Source organism: Malaclemys terrapin, chromosome 2 (assembly GCF_027887155.1).
Source record: "Malaclemys terrapin pileata isolate rMalTer1 chromosome 2, rMalTer1.hap1, whole genome shotgun sequence".
Taxonomy (NCBI): domain Eukaryota; kingdom Metazoa; phylum Chordata; order Testudines; family Emydidae; genus Malaclemys; species Malaclemys terrapin.
Window position 1 is genome coordinate 73,470,873 of NC_071506.1, and position 16,838 is coordinate 73,487,710.

The 16,838-nt window shown below is 42.5% G+C and overlaps 1 protein-coding gene across 4 annotated transcripts in view; it reads right to left on the bottom strand.

The window, feature by feature from the left end:
• Window positions 1-16,838, bottom strand: part of MAPRE2 (microtubule associated protein RP/EB family member 2) — a 148,208-nt gene that overhangs the window by 76,617 nt on the left and 54,753 nt on the right. Inside the window, exon 1 of one of the 4 annotated variants that reach the window (XM_054018175.1) lies at window positions 8,722-9,028. The exons of 2 other annotated variants lie outside the window; for them this stretch is intronic. In XM_054018175.1, coding sequence (XP_053874150.1) covers window positions 8,722-8,840 — 119 coding nt within the window. In that variant the 5' untranslated portion in view covers window positions 8,841-9,028. Of the gene's footprint in view, window positions 1-8,721; window positions 9,029-16,838 lie in introns of those variants that run through there. One more of the 4 variants, XM_054018179.1, reaches the window with a different exon arrangement.

Below are 16,838 nucleotides of genomic sequence, written 5' to 3' on the forward strand. Positions count from 1 at the left end.
ATGCATATCTAAAAAGCAGCTGAAATTACATTCACCGTACCTGCCCACACCACTATATATGTATAAAAACACACAACAAAAGCACATATACATTCTTAATTGATTTTCTGCATCTCAGTGAAGTAAAATGATGGGCTGTTCCTTTCTTCAGCTGCACATTGCAATACTATTGGTGCAGGAGCCTGATTATGCAGCCAGAAATCTTGGCTAAAGTTTTTTTCATTTGAGAAATAGTTTCTTGGTCAATTCCACTGGTTTTTAAAATATTATTCTACAGCACTCTTAAAACCACATTTACACAAGATTATTCTAATAATCTTTCCCTTCCTTTGCTATCCACATATGTCCCAGATTCATAACATGTGATTCTTTTCTGACAAGGCAGTAGGTGAGAACTGCCCCATTGCTTTGAAATGAGTTAACTGGTGTAAAACTAGCATAAATAGGAGCTGGAACTGGCCCACAGCCTGCATGGGACATTCCTCCCCCAGCAGCTCAGTTTGGCACAGTTGTAGGATTTCCTATGAAAGCTACATCCTTAAGCCTCCCTTCACTGATTAATGTTTACATTTCCTCTTGATGAACCAATCCTTTTTGGACAGCGTGACAGAGAAACAGATTTAACTGAATTATGATTCAGTTAGTTTGTTAACAACTATACATGAAAGGAAAATGAAATCAAATTGGTCAAGCCAGACCTTTAAAATACATATATGATTTTACCAGATGGTCCTAGCCTTCCTTGTGGTTTGGTGTGCATTAAGTGTTAGTCCACAAAACTTACTCTTCCGCAACGCTTCAGTAATGAAGAGCTTCACAGCCAGATTATTACATGCAAATAGTAGATCCTCATTTTGAACTACGTTGTATTAATTTTAGTATTAACAAGATCACCAGTTAATGGGATTGACAATATATGTGATGAAACCGCTCATTTTCTATTATGAAACCACCAAGAGGGTTGGTTGGAAAGTCTGCAGGGAGTAAAAAGCTGACACATGCTAATCTGCTTCTTTACCAAGCCTGAGCTATGGCTGCCTTAGAGTGGGAGGAAGAAGGGAGGATGAGTGTAAGAATTTTTCTCCAACAACTGTTACACATTTCAAAAATTCACTCACATTTTGGAGTGAATAACTGCTTCAAATATAGCTCTACACTATGTTAGTTTTCATTCCCTATCCTCCAACCCATCGTATACATGGGAAAGGTTACTGCCTGATCTAACTTCTTTCACTACCTCACCATGAGCATGTACCTGGCATGGTTCCCAACCTCCCCCAATCCCTGCTCTTTCTCCAGCGAGAGGGAGACCATGGTGTGCATTTATATAGGGTGCACCATACTGCATCCTGTCTTCCAGTTCCTCCAGAATCTCCTCCTGAGGTACTGGCTGCCCTTTTCCCCCACACCTCCTGATCCAAGGACATTCTGTCTATGGCCCCACAAAGTCACAAGACCGCCTCATCAGCCTGCTCCAGGCACTTGCCAAGACGGCCATCCATCATACCAGGAGGAGGAAGCTGGATGGTGGGTGCTCTGTGACTGTGGGGCCTACTTTCGGTCCCTCCTTAGGTCACATATCCAGGCAGAGTTCCTCTGGGAGGTGTCCACTGCCTTCCTGGACACCTCTGAGGAGTAGCAGGCACTGTCCGGGGTTCTCTGCTCAGTGTCCTCCTCTGAATCCCTGACTTTATCCCTTTGACCTTCACTCCCATCTCTGTTTTCTTATTTTTTATTCCCCAGATTTAGCTGATGCCTGGGTTTGGTGGCTCCTCCCCTTATGCTGCAGGGGGGAGGGAGCTTTAGCAATGACATCCACCAATCCCCAGTGCCTCAATGGGTCCATTACACTTCACAGAACCTAGGCCTGCACAGAGGGTTCTATTCTTATAGTCTAGTTCAAATGTGACAAGGCAGTTGGACCTCACTCTCTCCACCCACATAGCAAAGGACAAAGGCCAATTAAGGTTTCTACCTTGCTGCTATCAATTTACTTAATACCTTGCTTCTTGTGGGCAAAACCATGCAGTTCCCTACACCTATGTCCCCCAAATTACCAAACCTTTTTTCCATATAAGTTCTGTTAAGACATTTTTCACTGCCAGCTGCAGTGGCAGCAGGAAACACTAACTTCACCAGCAGGAAAGTACCTAGCAACAAGGTCTCCCCACAAGAGGACAAGGCTGGGGCGAAGCCAAGAAGGTTATTCCTAAAGGATACATCAGGTTAAATTTTCCAATATCTTAAATCTACTCTCCTTTTGCTAGCAGCCACACAACACTGGGATGGTGACCGTACTAATAAGCAGCTCAACAAGCTGTACCTTTAAAATAAAACCCATCTAGCCACAGGATGCTTCATAGACCTACAAACGCAGCATATATTTCAATTCTACCCAAAGCACTTTAGTCAAACAGAACTGGCTTGCAGGCTGAGAAGAGGGTGGTATGTTGGAAAAAGTTTTAGTTTCACTTCCTTACATGACCTAATGCTAGACTCTCTTGTAAGTCATAAAGAGGTTCTCTTCAACAAGAACCTAAGTTATAATCGGAATAGGATCACCAACAATTTCAGGCTGAGGAATATTTATATTTTGAAATGCCAGTGCAACGCTATTGTGCAAATGAGATCAGCCCCTTGCCCTACTGGCTGTAGTGTTGGAGTACGCTCAGAACATTTGCTTTGCCAAAACAAGTTCTCTTTAAGTAGAGCTCCATGGTGTGCCACTCTAGCCCATTTTTATAAGCAGGATCTCTCAAGTGGGATATATCCATTGAAACAGTATCTTCAATGTATCCCAGAATCAGAATTTGCTCAATCCAGCTTTTGAGGAGAAAATAGCCTTTAAACACAAACACACAAAGTAGACTCCGTGAAAGGGAATTGGAATGAGATAGGAATCCAACCTGTAGGAGAATAAAGATAAACACAGAAGAACATCTGTTGTCCAACAGACAGACAGTAGGCAAGAGATAAGGACAGATTCTTGCATCACTCATACAAGTTACATTGGATACTAATTGCTTCCTTTAAGTCACCATTTAATACACACAGGACATTACCGTGGGTATTACCTTATCACGGTGGTAGTATTTTACTTCAGATGCTTGAAAGGCAAAAGGGGTTATCAAAAAAAGAATCCATACCTTTTGGACTGGAGCCAAACGTATAGGATATGATTTTCAAAAGCACTCAGCACTGATCTAAATCTGTTCCCACTGAAGTCAAAGCTAAGACTCCCATCAACTGCAATGGGAGCAAACAGATCAACACTGAGCACTTTTGAAAGTCTAGCCTTTATATCCAAGTTATAAAAGCATTTGTCATGGTTAGTATTTGAAATTTTCAGAGACTGAAGGGTGTGGTACTGAACTACAGTCTGTCAGCTTTACTTATCCAATCCCATAAAATGAGAGTACTTGTTTATTTAGTATCTTCTCCCATCATTCCTTGCAACAAGACTCTGAGCTCTACTGTACTCATTTCATCCATGTGAGTAGTCTTATTTAAAGTCAATTGAACTATTTGCTGGAGTGCGGCAAGCAGGAGTTTGTGCTCTGTCTAACCAAACTAAGATAATGCAATAAATCCTTCTTAAATACTTAAGTAAAGAATACAGTTATTTTGTACCAAAAGGTAAATTCCACTGCTCTAGACATACAGAAGGAATAGACTTATTCAAAGAGTAAAATATCAGTGGACGAAACTAGTTTAACAATACAGAGAAACCCTCGAGACATATAATACGGGTTTTCTTACAGATGAATGATTCATGGTCCAAAATTCTCAAGTAGAAAATTTGTCCAGGACTTAATACAATGGAAACAAAAGAAAATACTGGTAATGATGTGAAGTATGATTCTAGACTTCTGTGTCCTAAAACTGTTAACATTCTACCATTAATTTAAAAAGCGACAGAGTCCTGTCACTTTTTACAGATCCAGACTAACACGCCTACCCCTCTGATACTTGATACCATGAATCAGGGGCGGCTCTATGTATTTTGCCGCCCCAAGCACTGCAGTCAGGCAGCCTTTGGCAGCACCCCTGCGGGAGGTCCACCGGTCCCGCGCCTTCGGTGTACCCGCCGCCAAAGCTGCAGGACCGGCGGACCTCCCACAGGTGTGCCACTGAAGGCAGCCTGACTGCCGCCCTCACGGCGACCGGCAGGCCACCCCCCACAGCCTGCCGCCCCAGGCACGCGCTTGGTGCGCTGGTGCCTGGAGCCGCCCCTGCCATTAATTTAACTCTAACTTCTATAGGCCAAATAAATTACCATCTGAAAATCCCTATACCCTGACATCAATTGAAACTCTGGACATATCCTGTCAAACGTTATAGTTTTTGTAATCAATGGATGAGGACACCATCACTTCTGTTCCACATTCGTTATTATGCACAGAAAAACCTACACATCAGCAGTGTAAATACCAGTTTCTCTTTATAAAATGAGAAGAGGACACTTACAGTAAGTAAATATTTATAACTAAACAAAGATATTGTGTCAGAAATATATATCTGTACTCAAGCTGTATGTACTAGCAAAAAGCCTGAAAGAGTCCTGAAAACTTTAAATGATCATTCTTAAAAGCTTAGGGCAGGGAAGTAAGTGATATGGTTAGTGGGCAAAAGGCCAATTAATAAATTGGATTTCCCAACTGCATGTGCATAAAACAAATTAGGAGTGGTATCCCATGAAAGAGGGTGTAAGATTCCACTATTTCAGTGAATTAAAAATTTTACTTCAGATTTGTAATATGAAACTTGACAAGTACTTTAAATATTTGTGTGTAGCTGGTGAACTGACTGAATTGCCTAGATTGTGGCATAGGGTGCTGTGGGCAGGTACCTGTTTAAAAATGTCTCCACTCAGCTCTGTCATTCCTGATTCGCTGCTTTACTGATTTACTCATATTTACCCACGGCAGAGAATTGTAATTATGAGCAAATATGGGGCTATTCTCTGGTGGGAGCCAAGATCCATTCTTGGCCATCAAAATTTATTACACCTTAGTTCCAAACCAAATTTACAGCCAAGCCTCCTGAATGAGATGTATCAAACTAACACCCTCTTGTCCTTCCTTTCCACTCCAGAAATAGCATTTTAATAAACTAATATAAATTTAATATTTACAATTATTACTGTAAGATGCAACATGATCTTATGGATTGAGCACAGAACTGGAAACCAGGAACTGCTTCAGAGTTTGAATAGTAGCTCTGTTGTTGACTCTCTAGGTAACCTACTGCAAGCCACTTAACACTCTGTATATGTGTTCCCCTATCTGTAAAATGGGGATAATATCTACCTTACAAGGCTGTTGAAGACTATTACATGGCCTAGTGGATAAACCACTGTATTGGGACTCAGGAGACCTGGGTTCTATTATTTGCTCTGCTCCTGGAATGCTGGACAACCTTGGCCAAGTCACTTTGTCTCAGTTTCTCCATCTGCAAAATGGAGATGATACTCCCATCCTTTGAAAAGTGCATTGAGATTTACACATGAAAAGCACTGTACAAGAGTTAAATAATGCCTAAAACTATTAAGTATTATAAAAGCACTAATTTTTCACTAGAATAACAAATATACTTTTGTTTATTATGACCAACTTAACCATTTCTTTTGTTTAAATTAAGATGCGTTTACATAAAAGCATCTAAGGTATATTATGGAGGATAACTTGAGATGGTGTCTAACATTGTAGGAGAGAGAGAGAGACAGTATTTGCTTTTCATGAAAACATAGTAGGCACAGTTTAACTTGGTCAAACTAGATTGTGAGCAGAATATTTTTTGTTTTGTTACACAAGATTTGCCCAACAATTGACTTCTACTTCATGTTTTAGGATTTTTTTAAGAGTACAATTAATCCATATTTCTAAATATATATGAAACCAACTAACCATCAGAGTCATGACAGCTTGGGGTGTGATTTTATGAGATGTTTGTTCTGGTCAGTATTTGAATATGAAAACTACAAAGAACATGCAAAATGCTACACAAGAAATTGGACAGAATTTTATACAAGGTGCATTTTCTTCCCTCAAATTCAATTGAACTAATAGTCCAGCATGATCTTAGTGGGTGTAATGCTGCCTTTCAGATGAAACATAATTTACTTGTGTATAAGGACTTTCATCCTACTAGAACTCAGGGTACGTCAGAGGCCTAAACCAACTGAGTCTTTAAAGATTTCATGGCAGCTTCAGCAAAATTAAGAATGTGATCTTGTGTCATGATGAAATCCCAATTTAGCTATTTAACTAAATATTTCCTGTAACTTGCAGTTAAGTAGTATTCACTTATAAAGCACTTTTCATCTGTAGGTCTCAGGACACTTTATGGAAGTATCATTACCCCCTTTTGATAGATAGGAAAACTGGCACAGTAAGGCAAAATTACTTGTGCCAGGTCACAAGGCATGTTGTTAGCAGAGCCAAGAACAGATTCCAGATCTCCTGAATCCCAGTCCAGTGCTTATTCACTAAATAAAGATGCCATTCTAGCTTGCATTTAATTGGATTATTCATTGAGGTATCCTAAAATGATGTCCAGTGTTAGTGTTGACAGGTAAAGGGCTGCATTCCATTCTCACAGGTGGGTGAATTGATAAAGAGGCTTTAAAACATCTTGAGGCCTGGATAGTCTCTGGGTAAAAGGCTAAATGTAAGCAATTTTCATGTGAAGTATTATTCAACTGATACAATCATTTCCACCATAATGTTTCCAGTAGTCTTACTGCAGCAATTTTCAAAAACTCAATTTGGGGGCATAGTCTTGTTGATGTGAATACCATTCCAACATGCATCATTGTCAGTCAAGAAAATTGATTATTTTGTTGGTAGGTGCAGAAGTACTAAATGTAAACAGCGATTCGTCTCTGGTGCAACAATGCTATGGGAGGATCTTATTGAACAAAGGATTTCAACAAACACTGAAGACAGTGCTATCTTTTGTAAGTCAAACTGGAGTGCCTAAAATTAAACTTACTTCTATCAAAAGATTTTGTTATCAGAGTACAGCCCAACTGCAAAGATGCAGCAAAATGCTTCCATTTAACCATGTGGTCAAAATCCAGCTGTCCTCTCAAACAAAACTATGCTACATGGCAGGAATTTAAATCTACGACATGAGAGCTTCAGTCTTCCTGTCAGTAGGAATGATTCTTTACGAAAGGTGAAAACTCTATTGGAAGTTTAATAATTTTGCTTTAAAACTAAGCCCAATGAACTCTATAACATAAAGGAAATGCCTGTAGAGACCTGAAGGCCTCTGGGAAGCAATAAGATTCTAAGAAAGTGCAGGCTAAATTTGTGTGTGGCATTCAGGGCAGAGTAAGCACTTGGATTCCACAAGTATGTCATCTCACCACATTAATTTGAGTGATAAGCCATTAGATTTTGGGGAACTGTATGCATTCAGCCAAGATTTACCTACAAGGTTAATATTGGTATAACTGAGTTATTAGGGCCAGGTTATTCCTAATAAAAAATAAAGTGAAATACTCTGATTTTCTTTGGCTAACTGAGCCAAACACTCATGTTTATTTTGACCCAGTTCTATGTGCAATCAGATAATATACATTACCTAAATATTTAGCTAACATTTTAAGGACAGTATCAATTCCTGTTGCTGGTTTGAGAATATGAGCTTTGAAAGATGTGTGTTCTCTAAAAAGGCACAGCTTGCTGTCATCAAGGCAGCATTTAAAATAACTGCATCTTAACTTTAGAGGAGATATGACTGACTATACTATCACTCTTCAAGTCTACAGCTCAGAGCACATAAAACTAGTTGCATTCAAGGCTACATTGTTATTCTTATCAAAAAAATGCAAACAATTTTAATTAGCTTATCTAGTGGACCATATTGTCAGATATGTTAATGTAAAAACGGTGCCAACAATACATGCCAAACCATTAATCAAAAATGCTTACAACTGCGACAAAGAACACAGCCACCATCCTCAAACCATATAGTCAAAAATGTAATGCAATTGCTTCCCAACTGAAAAGAAGGGCTGTGTTCCCTGCAACACACCAGAATCACAGAAAAGGCACGGGATACGCAGTGTCTTCGAGAAACGGCTGCAGTCCACCGTGTTTCTAATAAACCCTCGATTTCGAGGAGGAAATTTTAGTAAATGCGTGACACCGTGACCTCTGCTGTCAAGCCTTCCACCAATCAGGGAGCAGAATTCTTACAAAGCTCCATCAATCTGGCGCTTTAACATCATCATCACAGACTGCAGTTTAATCTAGAGGATTCCATTTTTCCTGCACACACCAGGGCAGGCACAAGCCGTTTTTACTCCATCCCTTCGCCTTGGCTTTCACGCACAGATGCCCAGCGACCTCGGCACAGCCAGAAATTCGGCGCTGCAGCCCTGTTCCCTTTGGGCGACCCCACAGATCTCTCTCGTTTGCGTTTTTTATCAATACGCAAGGAAGGAGGGGTCTGTGGGGCGGGGGGGGGGGGAGCCCCTACAGGCAGCAAGTCTACTCACAAAATGTTTTCCAGCTGGACAATACAAACGCTATTTCCAAGAGCCAGGCTTCCATGCAGGCGAGGCAGGACCCCGGCTAATACGCCGCTGAGAGCACGGTGTTTTGTTATGTAATCCCCCTGCCTGTCCCTTTGCTGCAATGCCCGCAGCAGCCCCCATCCCAGTCACACGCACACGCAGCAGGGCGATCCCCGCAAGCCAGCGCGGGTTACCTGTAGGAACGTTCCCCGCGCACCGTGTGCTTCCTGAAGGGGATGATGGTGCCGTTATCCTGCAGGATGTCGTTGTTGTTCTCGCCATTTGGGGACAGCGTTTGGGTAGGTCCCGGCATTGGCGCGCGCTCCCACCCCCACACGGCTGGCTGCCTGGCTCGCTCGCTCGCTCGCGCGCGGAAGGTCGGCGGAGAGGCTGCGCCGGGGCTGCTCTGCTGCTTTGCTACAGCGGCTCGCTCCTCGCGCTCGCTCTCCCCTTGCCTGCCTGCCTCCCTGCTGACGTCAAACCGCCTGGAGCAGCACCCTGGCCACGTGACACGGCCCCCTCACCATAGCAACCAGCTAACTCATCAGATCTGCTCGGTTCGCACAAGGGCTCCGGCGTGGCCGCGCCAGTGCAGCCGAAGAGGCGCAAGGGAGGCGGGGATGGGGGCGGCCTACATCTGGCTTGCAGCGCGCCGGCCCCCCCGCCCGCCCCTGACAACAGCCTCGCCGCCTCCAAAGCCAGCCCTTCCTCTAACCATTTCCTTTCGGTCCCCTGCGCGGAGTGCAGCTGTGTACACAAAGAGCCCGGCCCGGGCGGGGGGCGGCCCTGTAACCTCCTCAGGGCCGGCGCGTCCCCACCCACCGGGTTCTTTCATTTCAGCTCCAGCCAGAGAACCGGCCCAGGAGCAGGCGGGCTGCAAGCGGGGCCGGCCCCAGGGGTTGCAGAGTCTCTGTGAGGCAGAGGCAAGCCCGAGCTCTAGTCAGCAGCGGGGTTTTACATATTAAATGGCCCTTTTACAATTCGGCTGCTGCACACACTGCAGGGAGCCGCCGTGATTTGGGAGAGGAGGGAGACGAGCTGGGATGACCCACGCTCTTTCCACGGTAGCTTTAACTTTGCCCCCTATACAAGCCAAATTCTTTCCTGATTGGTGGAGAAGGGTGGCATGGCAAAAAGCCATTTTCACGACGCAGAGCGCTCGGGAGATGCAGAGATGCAAGACGTCTTTTGAGCCTGCTTCATGTGACCAGGGAAATCACCAGTGTTTCGACCTACATTTATGAGGGAACAAAACAAGCGTTTTTGAAAGATTCCAGAATCCACCGTCATCTCTCCCCAGTAATGCGCAGTTATTTTTGGTCTCAAGCTTCCGGAATTAGCATGGAAGCCTCACAATAGTCGCCTACAATGCCCAGCTGGTAGTGATACAATCCAAACGTGGAAACAGCGCGCGCACACGCTCACACATCCACCTTATTTCCCCCCAGTATTTTTCTGTTTTAATATGCATGCAATATTTGATCCGCGGTAACGCAAATATTTCCTCTTACTTCTCCCCATTTAAAATGGTGCAGCTTTGGAGGGTTTTTTTTTTTTAAATAGAAAGTAGATCTGACCCTTATTGGAAAGGGGCTGCATTTTAATGTACATTATTATGTAACTGCATATCAGAATTGAGCCCCAGCCTATGAAGTATTATAAAGGTCTACGTTTAATGCTTTCCCAGTACCCAGACCTGTAGTTGCTTTCCTTCTCTCTGCTACTCAGTCTGGATTCCCCCCTAAACCTGTAATCCACTATTTTGTGTCCTGTAGCTTCATCTGAGACCATGCTTAAATGAACATTTTAAGCTTAATTTTTAAGTTTGCAAATTTCTCCCAATTTTAGAGTATGTACTAAAACTATGATGGCTTCCCTTTTTTAAAAATCTTGTTGGGGGAGGGTAAAAAGGGGGAAATGGAGCCAATATATGGTGAGAGACTACTGAATAACTAGCATTGCTAATAGAAGTAGCAGTTGTGTGAATAGCCATGTTAAGTACCTCTTCCTTCCCTTCCACCCCACAGTTTAGAAACAGTTCCCTATCCCCCAGGCTCTTTTGCCCCTTAAGCCACTCTGCATATCTACAGATAGAAATGTGAAAATATGCAGGGAAGTTTTAACTAAGGTAGCAAGGAAAATGATCTTTGACTTTAAATGCTATGTATTTTAACAAGCAGTATTCATTTCCATTCAAGTGGATTAAAAGCTTAATTGGGCACCCACCTTGATGAGAGGTTGAACCACGATGGTTCACAGATATGTTAAACAAAATCAAACCATTTAAATGAGTTTCTCTGGCTCTTCTCTAAAACCCCCATAAGCAAAAGTGTGCATTGAACTGTGTGGGAGGACAGTCTCTTTTAATTAGGTCTATGGAAACTCAAGGCTGGGAATTGGAAAAGAGTAATGAGTAATTGCGCAGATACATCATGATATTTTTGGCTTCAAAATTAAACAAAACACTTATTTACCCTTTTAAAATCAAGTGTTTGATCAAGTGGAAATCATGAGATAAATTTATAAGTGATTAGATCTCAGTGACAGAAGATTTAATAAAAACCTCACAGCTTTCTCAGCTATCATAAAGACAGACTCTGACCAGATTTATATTTTCTGACAGGGTTAGCAATTTCCCCTTCCCTCTCAAAGTAAAATTCATGCACTGATTAAAATATAGTCAATTTGTGACCTTTCAGATGGATTTGATGCTTAGGGAAAAAATTACCTTTGTTTATAGAGTTGCACCTATTGTATAAACTGATGTTTAAAAAAAAAATCCAGAGAAGTTCAAGTATTACTAATTTGGCAGGAGCTCAACCACTGAACAAAACAACCTACTATGCTGCAGTGAAGCCTACTCAAGTCATGGTGGTGAATTTTGTAATGTAGATATCTATCTCTGAGGAACTCAACTGAGACCACCAACCCCTGGCAGGCCACTGAACTGACAGATGGGAACTTTCACTACTGATTCACACTGGATTTGAACTGGAAACAAATGTGGAAGACTTTTCAATTACCAGTCCAAGGATATACCTAGTTACCTTATGTCCCCACTCTTGATTGAAGAATATCCCCATTGTTAAATTGGTAATGGACTTGAAATAACATGGGGAAGACAACAGATTCATAGTTAGCATTGTAACATTTTTCTGGGCCTTGTTTTAAAACAAATAAATGCTGCTAAACAGCTCACAGGTTCCTTAGAAGTACATGAGATAATGCAGATGCAAAAGCTGCTATATAGTGATAGACAATATAAAAATAATCTGTAGCAGGTCTTTGGCTGCCAGACATTCCTATCTGATCCGTCAAACCAGAAAGCAGTAAAACATTCAGCCACCTCTAACTTGTAAAAGCATTTTTATTTCTTCACCAACAGCAAAGAACAGAGGCTGCTTTATTGAGGTCACCAAAATAGCTTAAAACATGCACTGACAAAGCTACAGCACAGCGAAGAGCAGATGAAGACGACATTACAGCATTATTTCTATCTCTTAAGTGTATTCACATTAGATCTCTCTAGCCAATTGAATTGAACTAGAATCCTAGTTTCCCTTTGCAGGCTGTGCCAGGTCTACAGTTTTTCATTTGTTTACAGAACAGTGTTTCTACATCTTATCTAATGCAATCGGGGAAATATGGGGGGAGTGATTTGGGTCCTATATGCATGACAGTCCTTCAGCCCGGCTGGCTGAGTCTCCATTTGGAAACATTGCATGTGCTACAAATATAACTCATTTTGTAGGTACAGCAAGCAAACCACTACAAGTACAGTAAATCATCCTGTAGGTTTCCTCCTCCCACATTCATAGTTCTCTGCAAAGAATTCCCTAGATCTAGATCCAGGGACAGGGAACAAAGCAAGTAAGCCATAGGAGTTGTGAAATGGCTGCACCATTCCTTGCTGATTTTATAGCTTTCATATTCAGTAAATACACAAACAGAAATGCAGCTTTAAGAATGTAGGTCAAGTCAAAAATCCTACATTTCCATCATCACCAACACAGATGCTGGAACTAGGGGTGCGGCTGCACCAGTTGGCTTGAAGTGGATTCCATTATATACAGGGTTTACAATTTGGTTCAATAGCTCTCAGCACCCCTGATCACCAATGAAGATCCAAACACACTTTTTAATTAAAATGAAAAACTGATGCTATTACCACTAATTAAGCAAAGCAAAAAGAACCTGGAAAGCCTGATTAATGCTTATGCTTTTCCTTCCACCACCACCCCTATGTACTGCATCCAGGGGCGGCTCTATGTGTTTTGCCACCCCAAGCACGGCAGTCAGGTGGCTTTCAGCGGTGCGCCTGTGGGCGGTCCGCTGGTGCCGCGCCTTCGGTGTCCCCGCCGCCGAATTGCCGCTGAATCCACAGGACCGGCGGACCTCCCGCAAGCATGCCACCGAAGGCAGTCTGACTGCCACCCTCGCAGCAACTGGCAGGCTGCCACCCGCGGCTTGCCACCCCAGGCATGCGCTTGCTGTGCTGGTGCCTGGAGCCGCCCCTGACTGCATCCTTGGAGATTCCACTCCATGTCCCTCTTAACTCCCGCCACCCGGGACTACATTACTTCCGAGTAGAGATTGGGATGCAAGTCCAATCAGACTACATTTTAACCAGCCAGCAAGTCACTAAAGCCAATACAAGTCTCTTGTCAGCATTCTACATTCTTATCAATACCAGCATGGGGACGGAGTGCGTGAATGGTAATTGAAACCCAGCTCTCCTGCCTAGCAGCAAAGAGCACCACAACCAAGACTTAATATTTTTCAAAACACTATTTGCTTCTTTCTACTCAGAACTTCCAGCTCCATTCTAGTTAGTGCTCTGTCTCATTATTACTATCAAAAGCCCACATTGTGGATAGGTAAACAAAAAAGACCCCAAAACAAAAAACAGTGATATTAAGCCCTGTAAAAAACCAAACACTTTTGGTTTTAGAAATACCTCAAACATACTGTAATCAAGACTTTAGACCAGAGGTGGGCAAACTACGGCCCATGGGACTATCCTGCCCACCCTCCGAGCTCCTGGCCCGGGAGGCTACTCCAGCCTCTACCCCACAGCCTCAGCTCGCTTGCTCCATCACCAGCGCAATGCTCTGGGTGGCGGGGCTGTGAGCTCCTGGGGCAGCACAGCTGCAGAGCCCAGCCTGACCCAGTGCTCTGTGCTGAGTGGTGGTGGCATGGCCCGGCTCTAGCCAGGCGGTGCGGCTGTACGCCGCCAGCCACTATTTTTTATTTTATATATGGAGATATCCTATCTCCTAGAACTGGAAGGGACCCTGAAAGGTCATCGAGTCCAGCCCCCTGCCTTCACTAGCAGGACCAAGTACTGATTTTCCCCCAGGCAGCACGGTAAGGGGGCAGGGAGCAGGGGGGGTTGGATAGAGGGCAGGGAAGTTCGGGGTGGTGGTCAGGGGGCGGGGGTGTGGATAGGGGTCGGGGTGGGAAACAGGGTTGAACAGGGGCAGGGCTCTCGGGCGGGGCAGTCAGGATGGAGGGAGGGTTGGATGGGGCGTCAGGGGTCGGGGTTCCGGGGCAGTGGTCCCAGAGGGGCCATCAGGGAACAGGGGGGGTTGGATGGGGCAGGAGTCCCGGGGTGGGGGAGGGGCAGATAGAAAGTGGGGGCTGAACCACGACCCCCTCCTCTAACCGGTCCTCCATACAATTTACAAAACCCAATGCGGCCCTCAGGCCAAAAAGTTTGCCCGCCCCTGCTTTAGACCATCTTTTATTATGAGAAAACCAAGGACAGGCCTACACAAGAAACTTGCCAGTGTAGCAATGTTGGTTACAGGGTGATTTTTTGGCAACATTTTATACTGGCTAAGCCCTGGTGTAGATGAAGTTATACTTGCAAAAAAGTACTTTTGTGGATATAGCTTAAGTGAGGAACTATAAGCTATGTAGGCAGCAGCACTTTTTTGCTGCATCTGTTCTAGGAGGGGTTGCCAGTATAGCTATACCAGCAAAAAATTTCCCTAGAGTAGACCCAGCTTGACATCATCTGTTTATCTACAGATTGGTACATAAGAACGGCCATACTGGGTCAGACCAAAGGTCCATCTAGTCCAGTATCCTGTCTTCCAACAGTGGCCAATGCCAGGTGCCCCAGAGGAAATGAACCGAACAGGTAATCATTAGGGCTTTCAAGCGATTAAAAAAATTAATTGCAATTAATCGCGCTGTTAAACAATAATAGAATACCATTTATATAAATATTTTTGGATGTTTTCCACATTTTCAAATATATGGATTTCAATTACAACACAGAATACAAAGTGTACAGTGCTCACTGTATAATTATTTTTATTATAAATATTTGCACTGTAAAAATAGTATTTTTCAATTCACTTAATACAAGTACTGTAGTGCAATCTCTTTATCATGAAAGTTGAATTTACAGATGTAGAGTTATGTACAAAAAATAGCTGCATTCAAAAATAAAAATGTAAAACTTCAGAGCCTACTATTCCACTCAGTCCTACTTCTTCGTTAAAAAAGTAATGCATTAATTAAATTTGTGACTGAACTCCTTGGGAGAGAATTGTATGTCTCCTGCTCTGTGTTTTATCTGCATTCTGCCATATATTTCAAATTATAGCAGTCTCGGATGATGGCCCTGCATGTTGGTCTTAAAATGAACACTTTCACTGCAAATTTGACAAAATGCAAAGAAGGTACAAATGTGAGAGATCTAAAGATAGATAAAGCACTATACCCAAGATTTAAGAATCTGAAGTGCCTTCCAAAATCTGAGAGGGACGGGGTGTGGAGCATGCTTTCAGAAGTCTTAAAAGACCAACACTCCAATGTGGAAACTACAAAACCCGAACCTCCAAAAAAGAAAATCAACCTTCTGCTGGTGACATCTGACTCAGATGATGAAAATGAACCTGCATTGTCTGAACTGCTTTGGATAGTTATTAAGTAGAACCCATTATCAGCATGGACGCATGTCCTCTGGAATGGTGGCCAAAGCATAAAAGGGCATATCTGGCACATAAAAATACCTTGCAATGCCGGCAACAAAAGTGCCATGTGAACGTCTATTCTCACTTTCAGGTGACACTGTAAATAAAAAGCAGGCAGCATTATCTCCCATAAATGTAAACAAACTGGTCTCTCTTAACAATTGCCTGCACAAGAAGTAGGACTGAGCAGACTTGTAGGCTCTAAAGTTTTACATTGTTTTGTTTGAGCGGAGTTATGTAACAAAGCAAAAAAAAAAATCTACATTTGTAAGTTGCGCTTTCATGATAAAGAGATTGCACTACGGTACTGTCACCTCATACAAGTAATTGAAAAATACAATTTCTTTTATCATTTTTACAATGCAAATATTTGTAATAAAAATAATATCAAGCAAACACTATATACTTTGTAGCCTGTGTTGTAATTGAAATCAATATATTTGAAGATGTAGAAAAACATCCAAAATATTTAATAAACAATAGAATACCAATTGAAATGTAAGTGTGATTAAAACTGTAATTAATCACAATTAATTTTTTTAAATCACAATTAATTTTTTTTTTAGTCGCGTGAGTTAAGTACGATTAATCGACAGTCATAATAATCATCAAGTGATCCATCCCCTGTCACGCATTCCGAGCTTCGGGCAAAACAGAGACTAGGGCCACCATCCCTGCCCATCCTGGCTAATAACCATTGATGGACCTATCCTCAATGAATTTATCTAGTTCTTTTTTGAATCCTGTCATAGTCTTGGCCTTCACAACAACCTCTGGCAAAGAGTTCCACAGGTTGATTGTGCACTGTGTGAAGAAATACTTCCTTTTATTTGTTTTAAACCTGCTACCTATTAATTTCACTTTTTGACCCCAGCTCTTGTGTTATAAAAAGGAGTAAATAACACTTCCTTATTTATTTTCTGCACACCAGTAATGATTTTATAGACTTCTACCATAGCCACCCTTAGTCGTCTCTTTTCCAAGCTGAAAAGTCCCAATTTTATTAATCTCTCATGACATGGAAGCTGTTCCATACCCCTAATCATTTTTGTTGTCCTCTTCTGAACCTTTTCCAATTCCAATGTATCTTTTATGAGATGGGGCACATCTGCACGCAGTATTCAAGATGTGGGCATACCGTGGATTTATATAGAGGCACTATGATATTTTCTGTCTTATTATCTCGTACTTAATGATTCCCAACATTCTGTTCGCTTTTTTGACTGCTGCTGCACATTGACTGGATGTTTTCAGAGAACTATCCACAGTGACTCCAAGATCTCTTTCTTGGTAACAGCTAATTTAGACCCCATCATTTTATATGT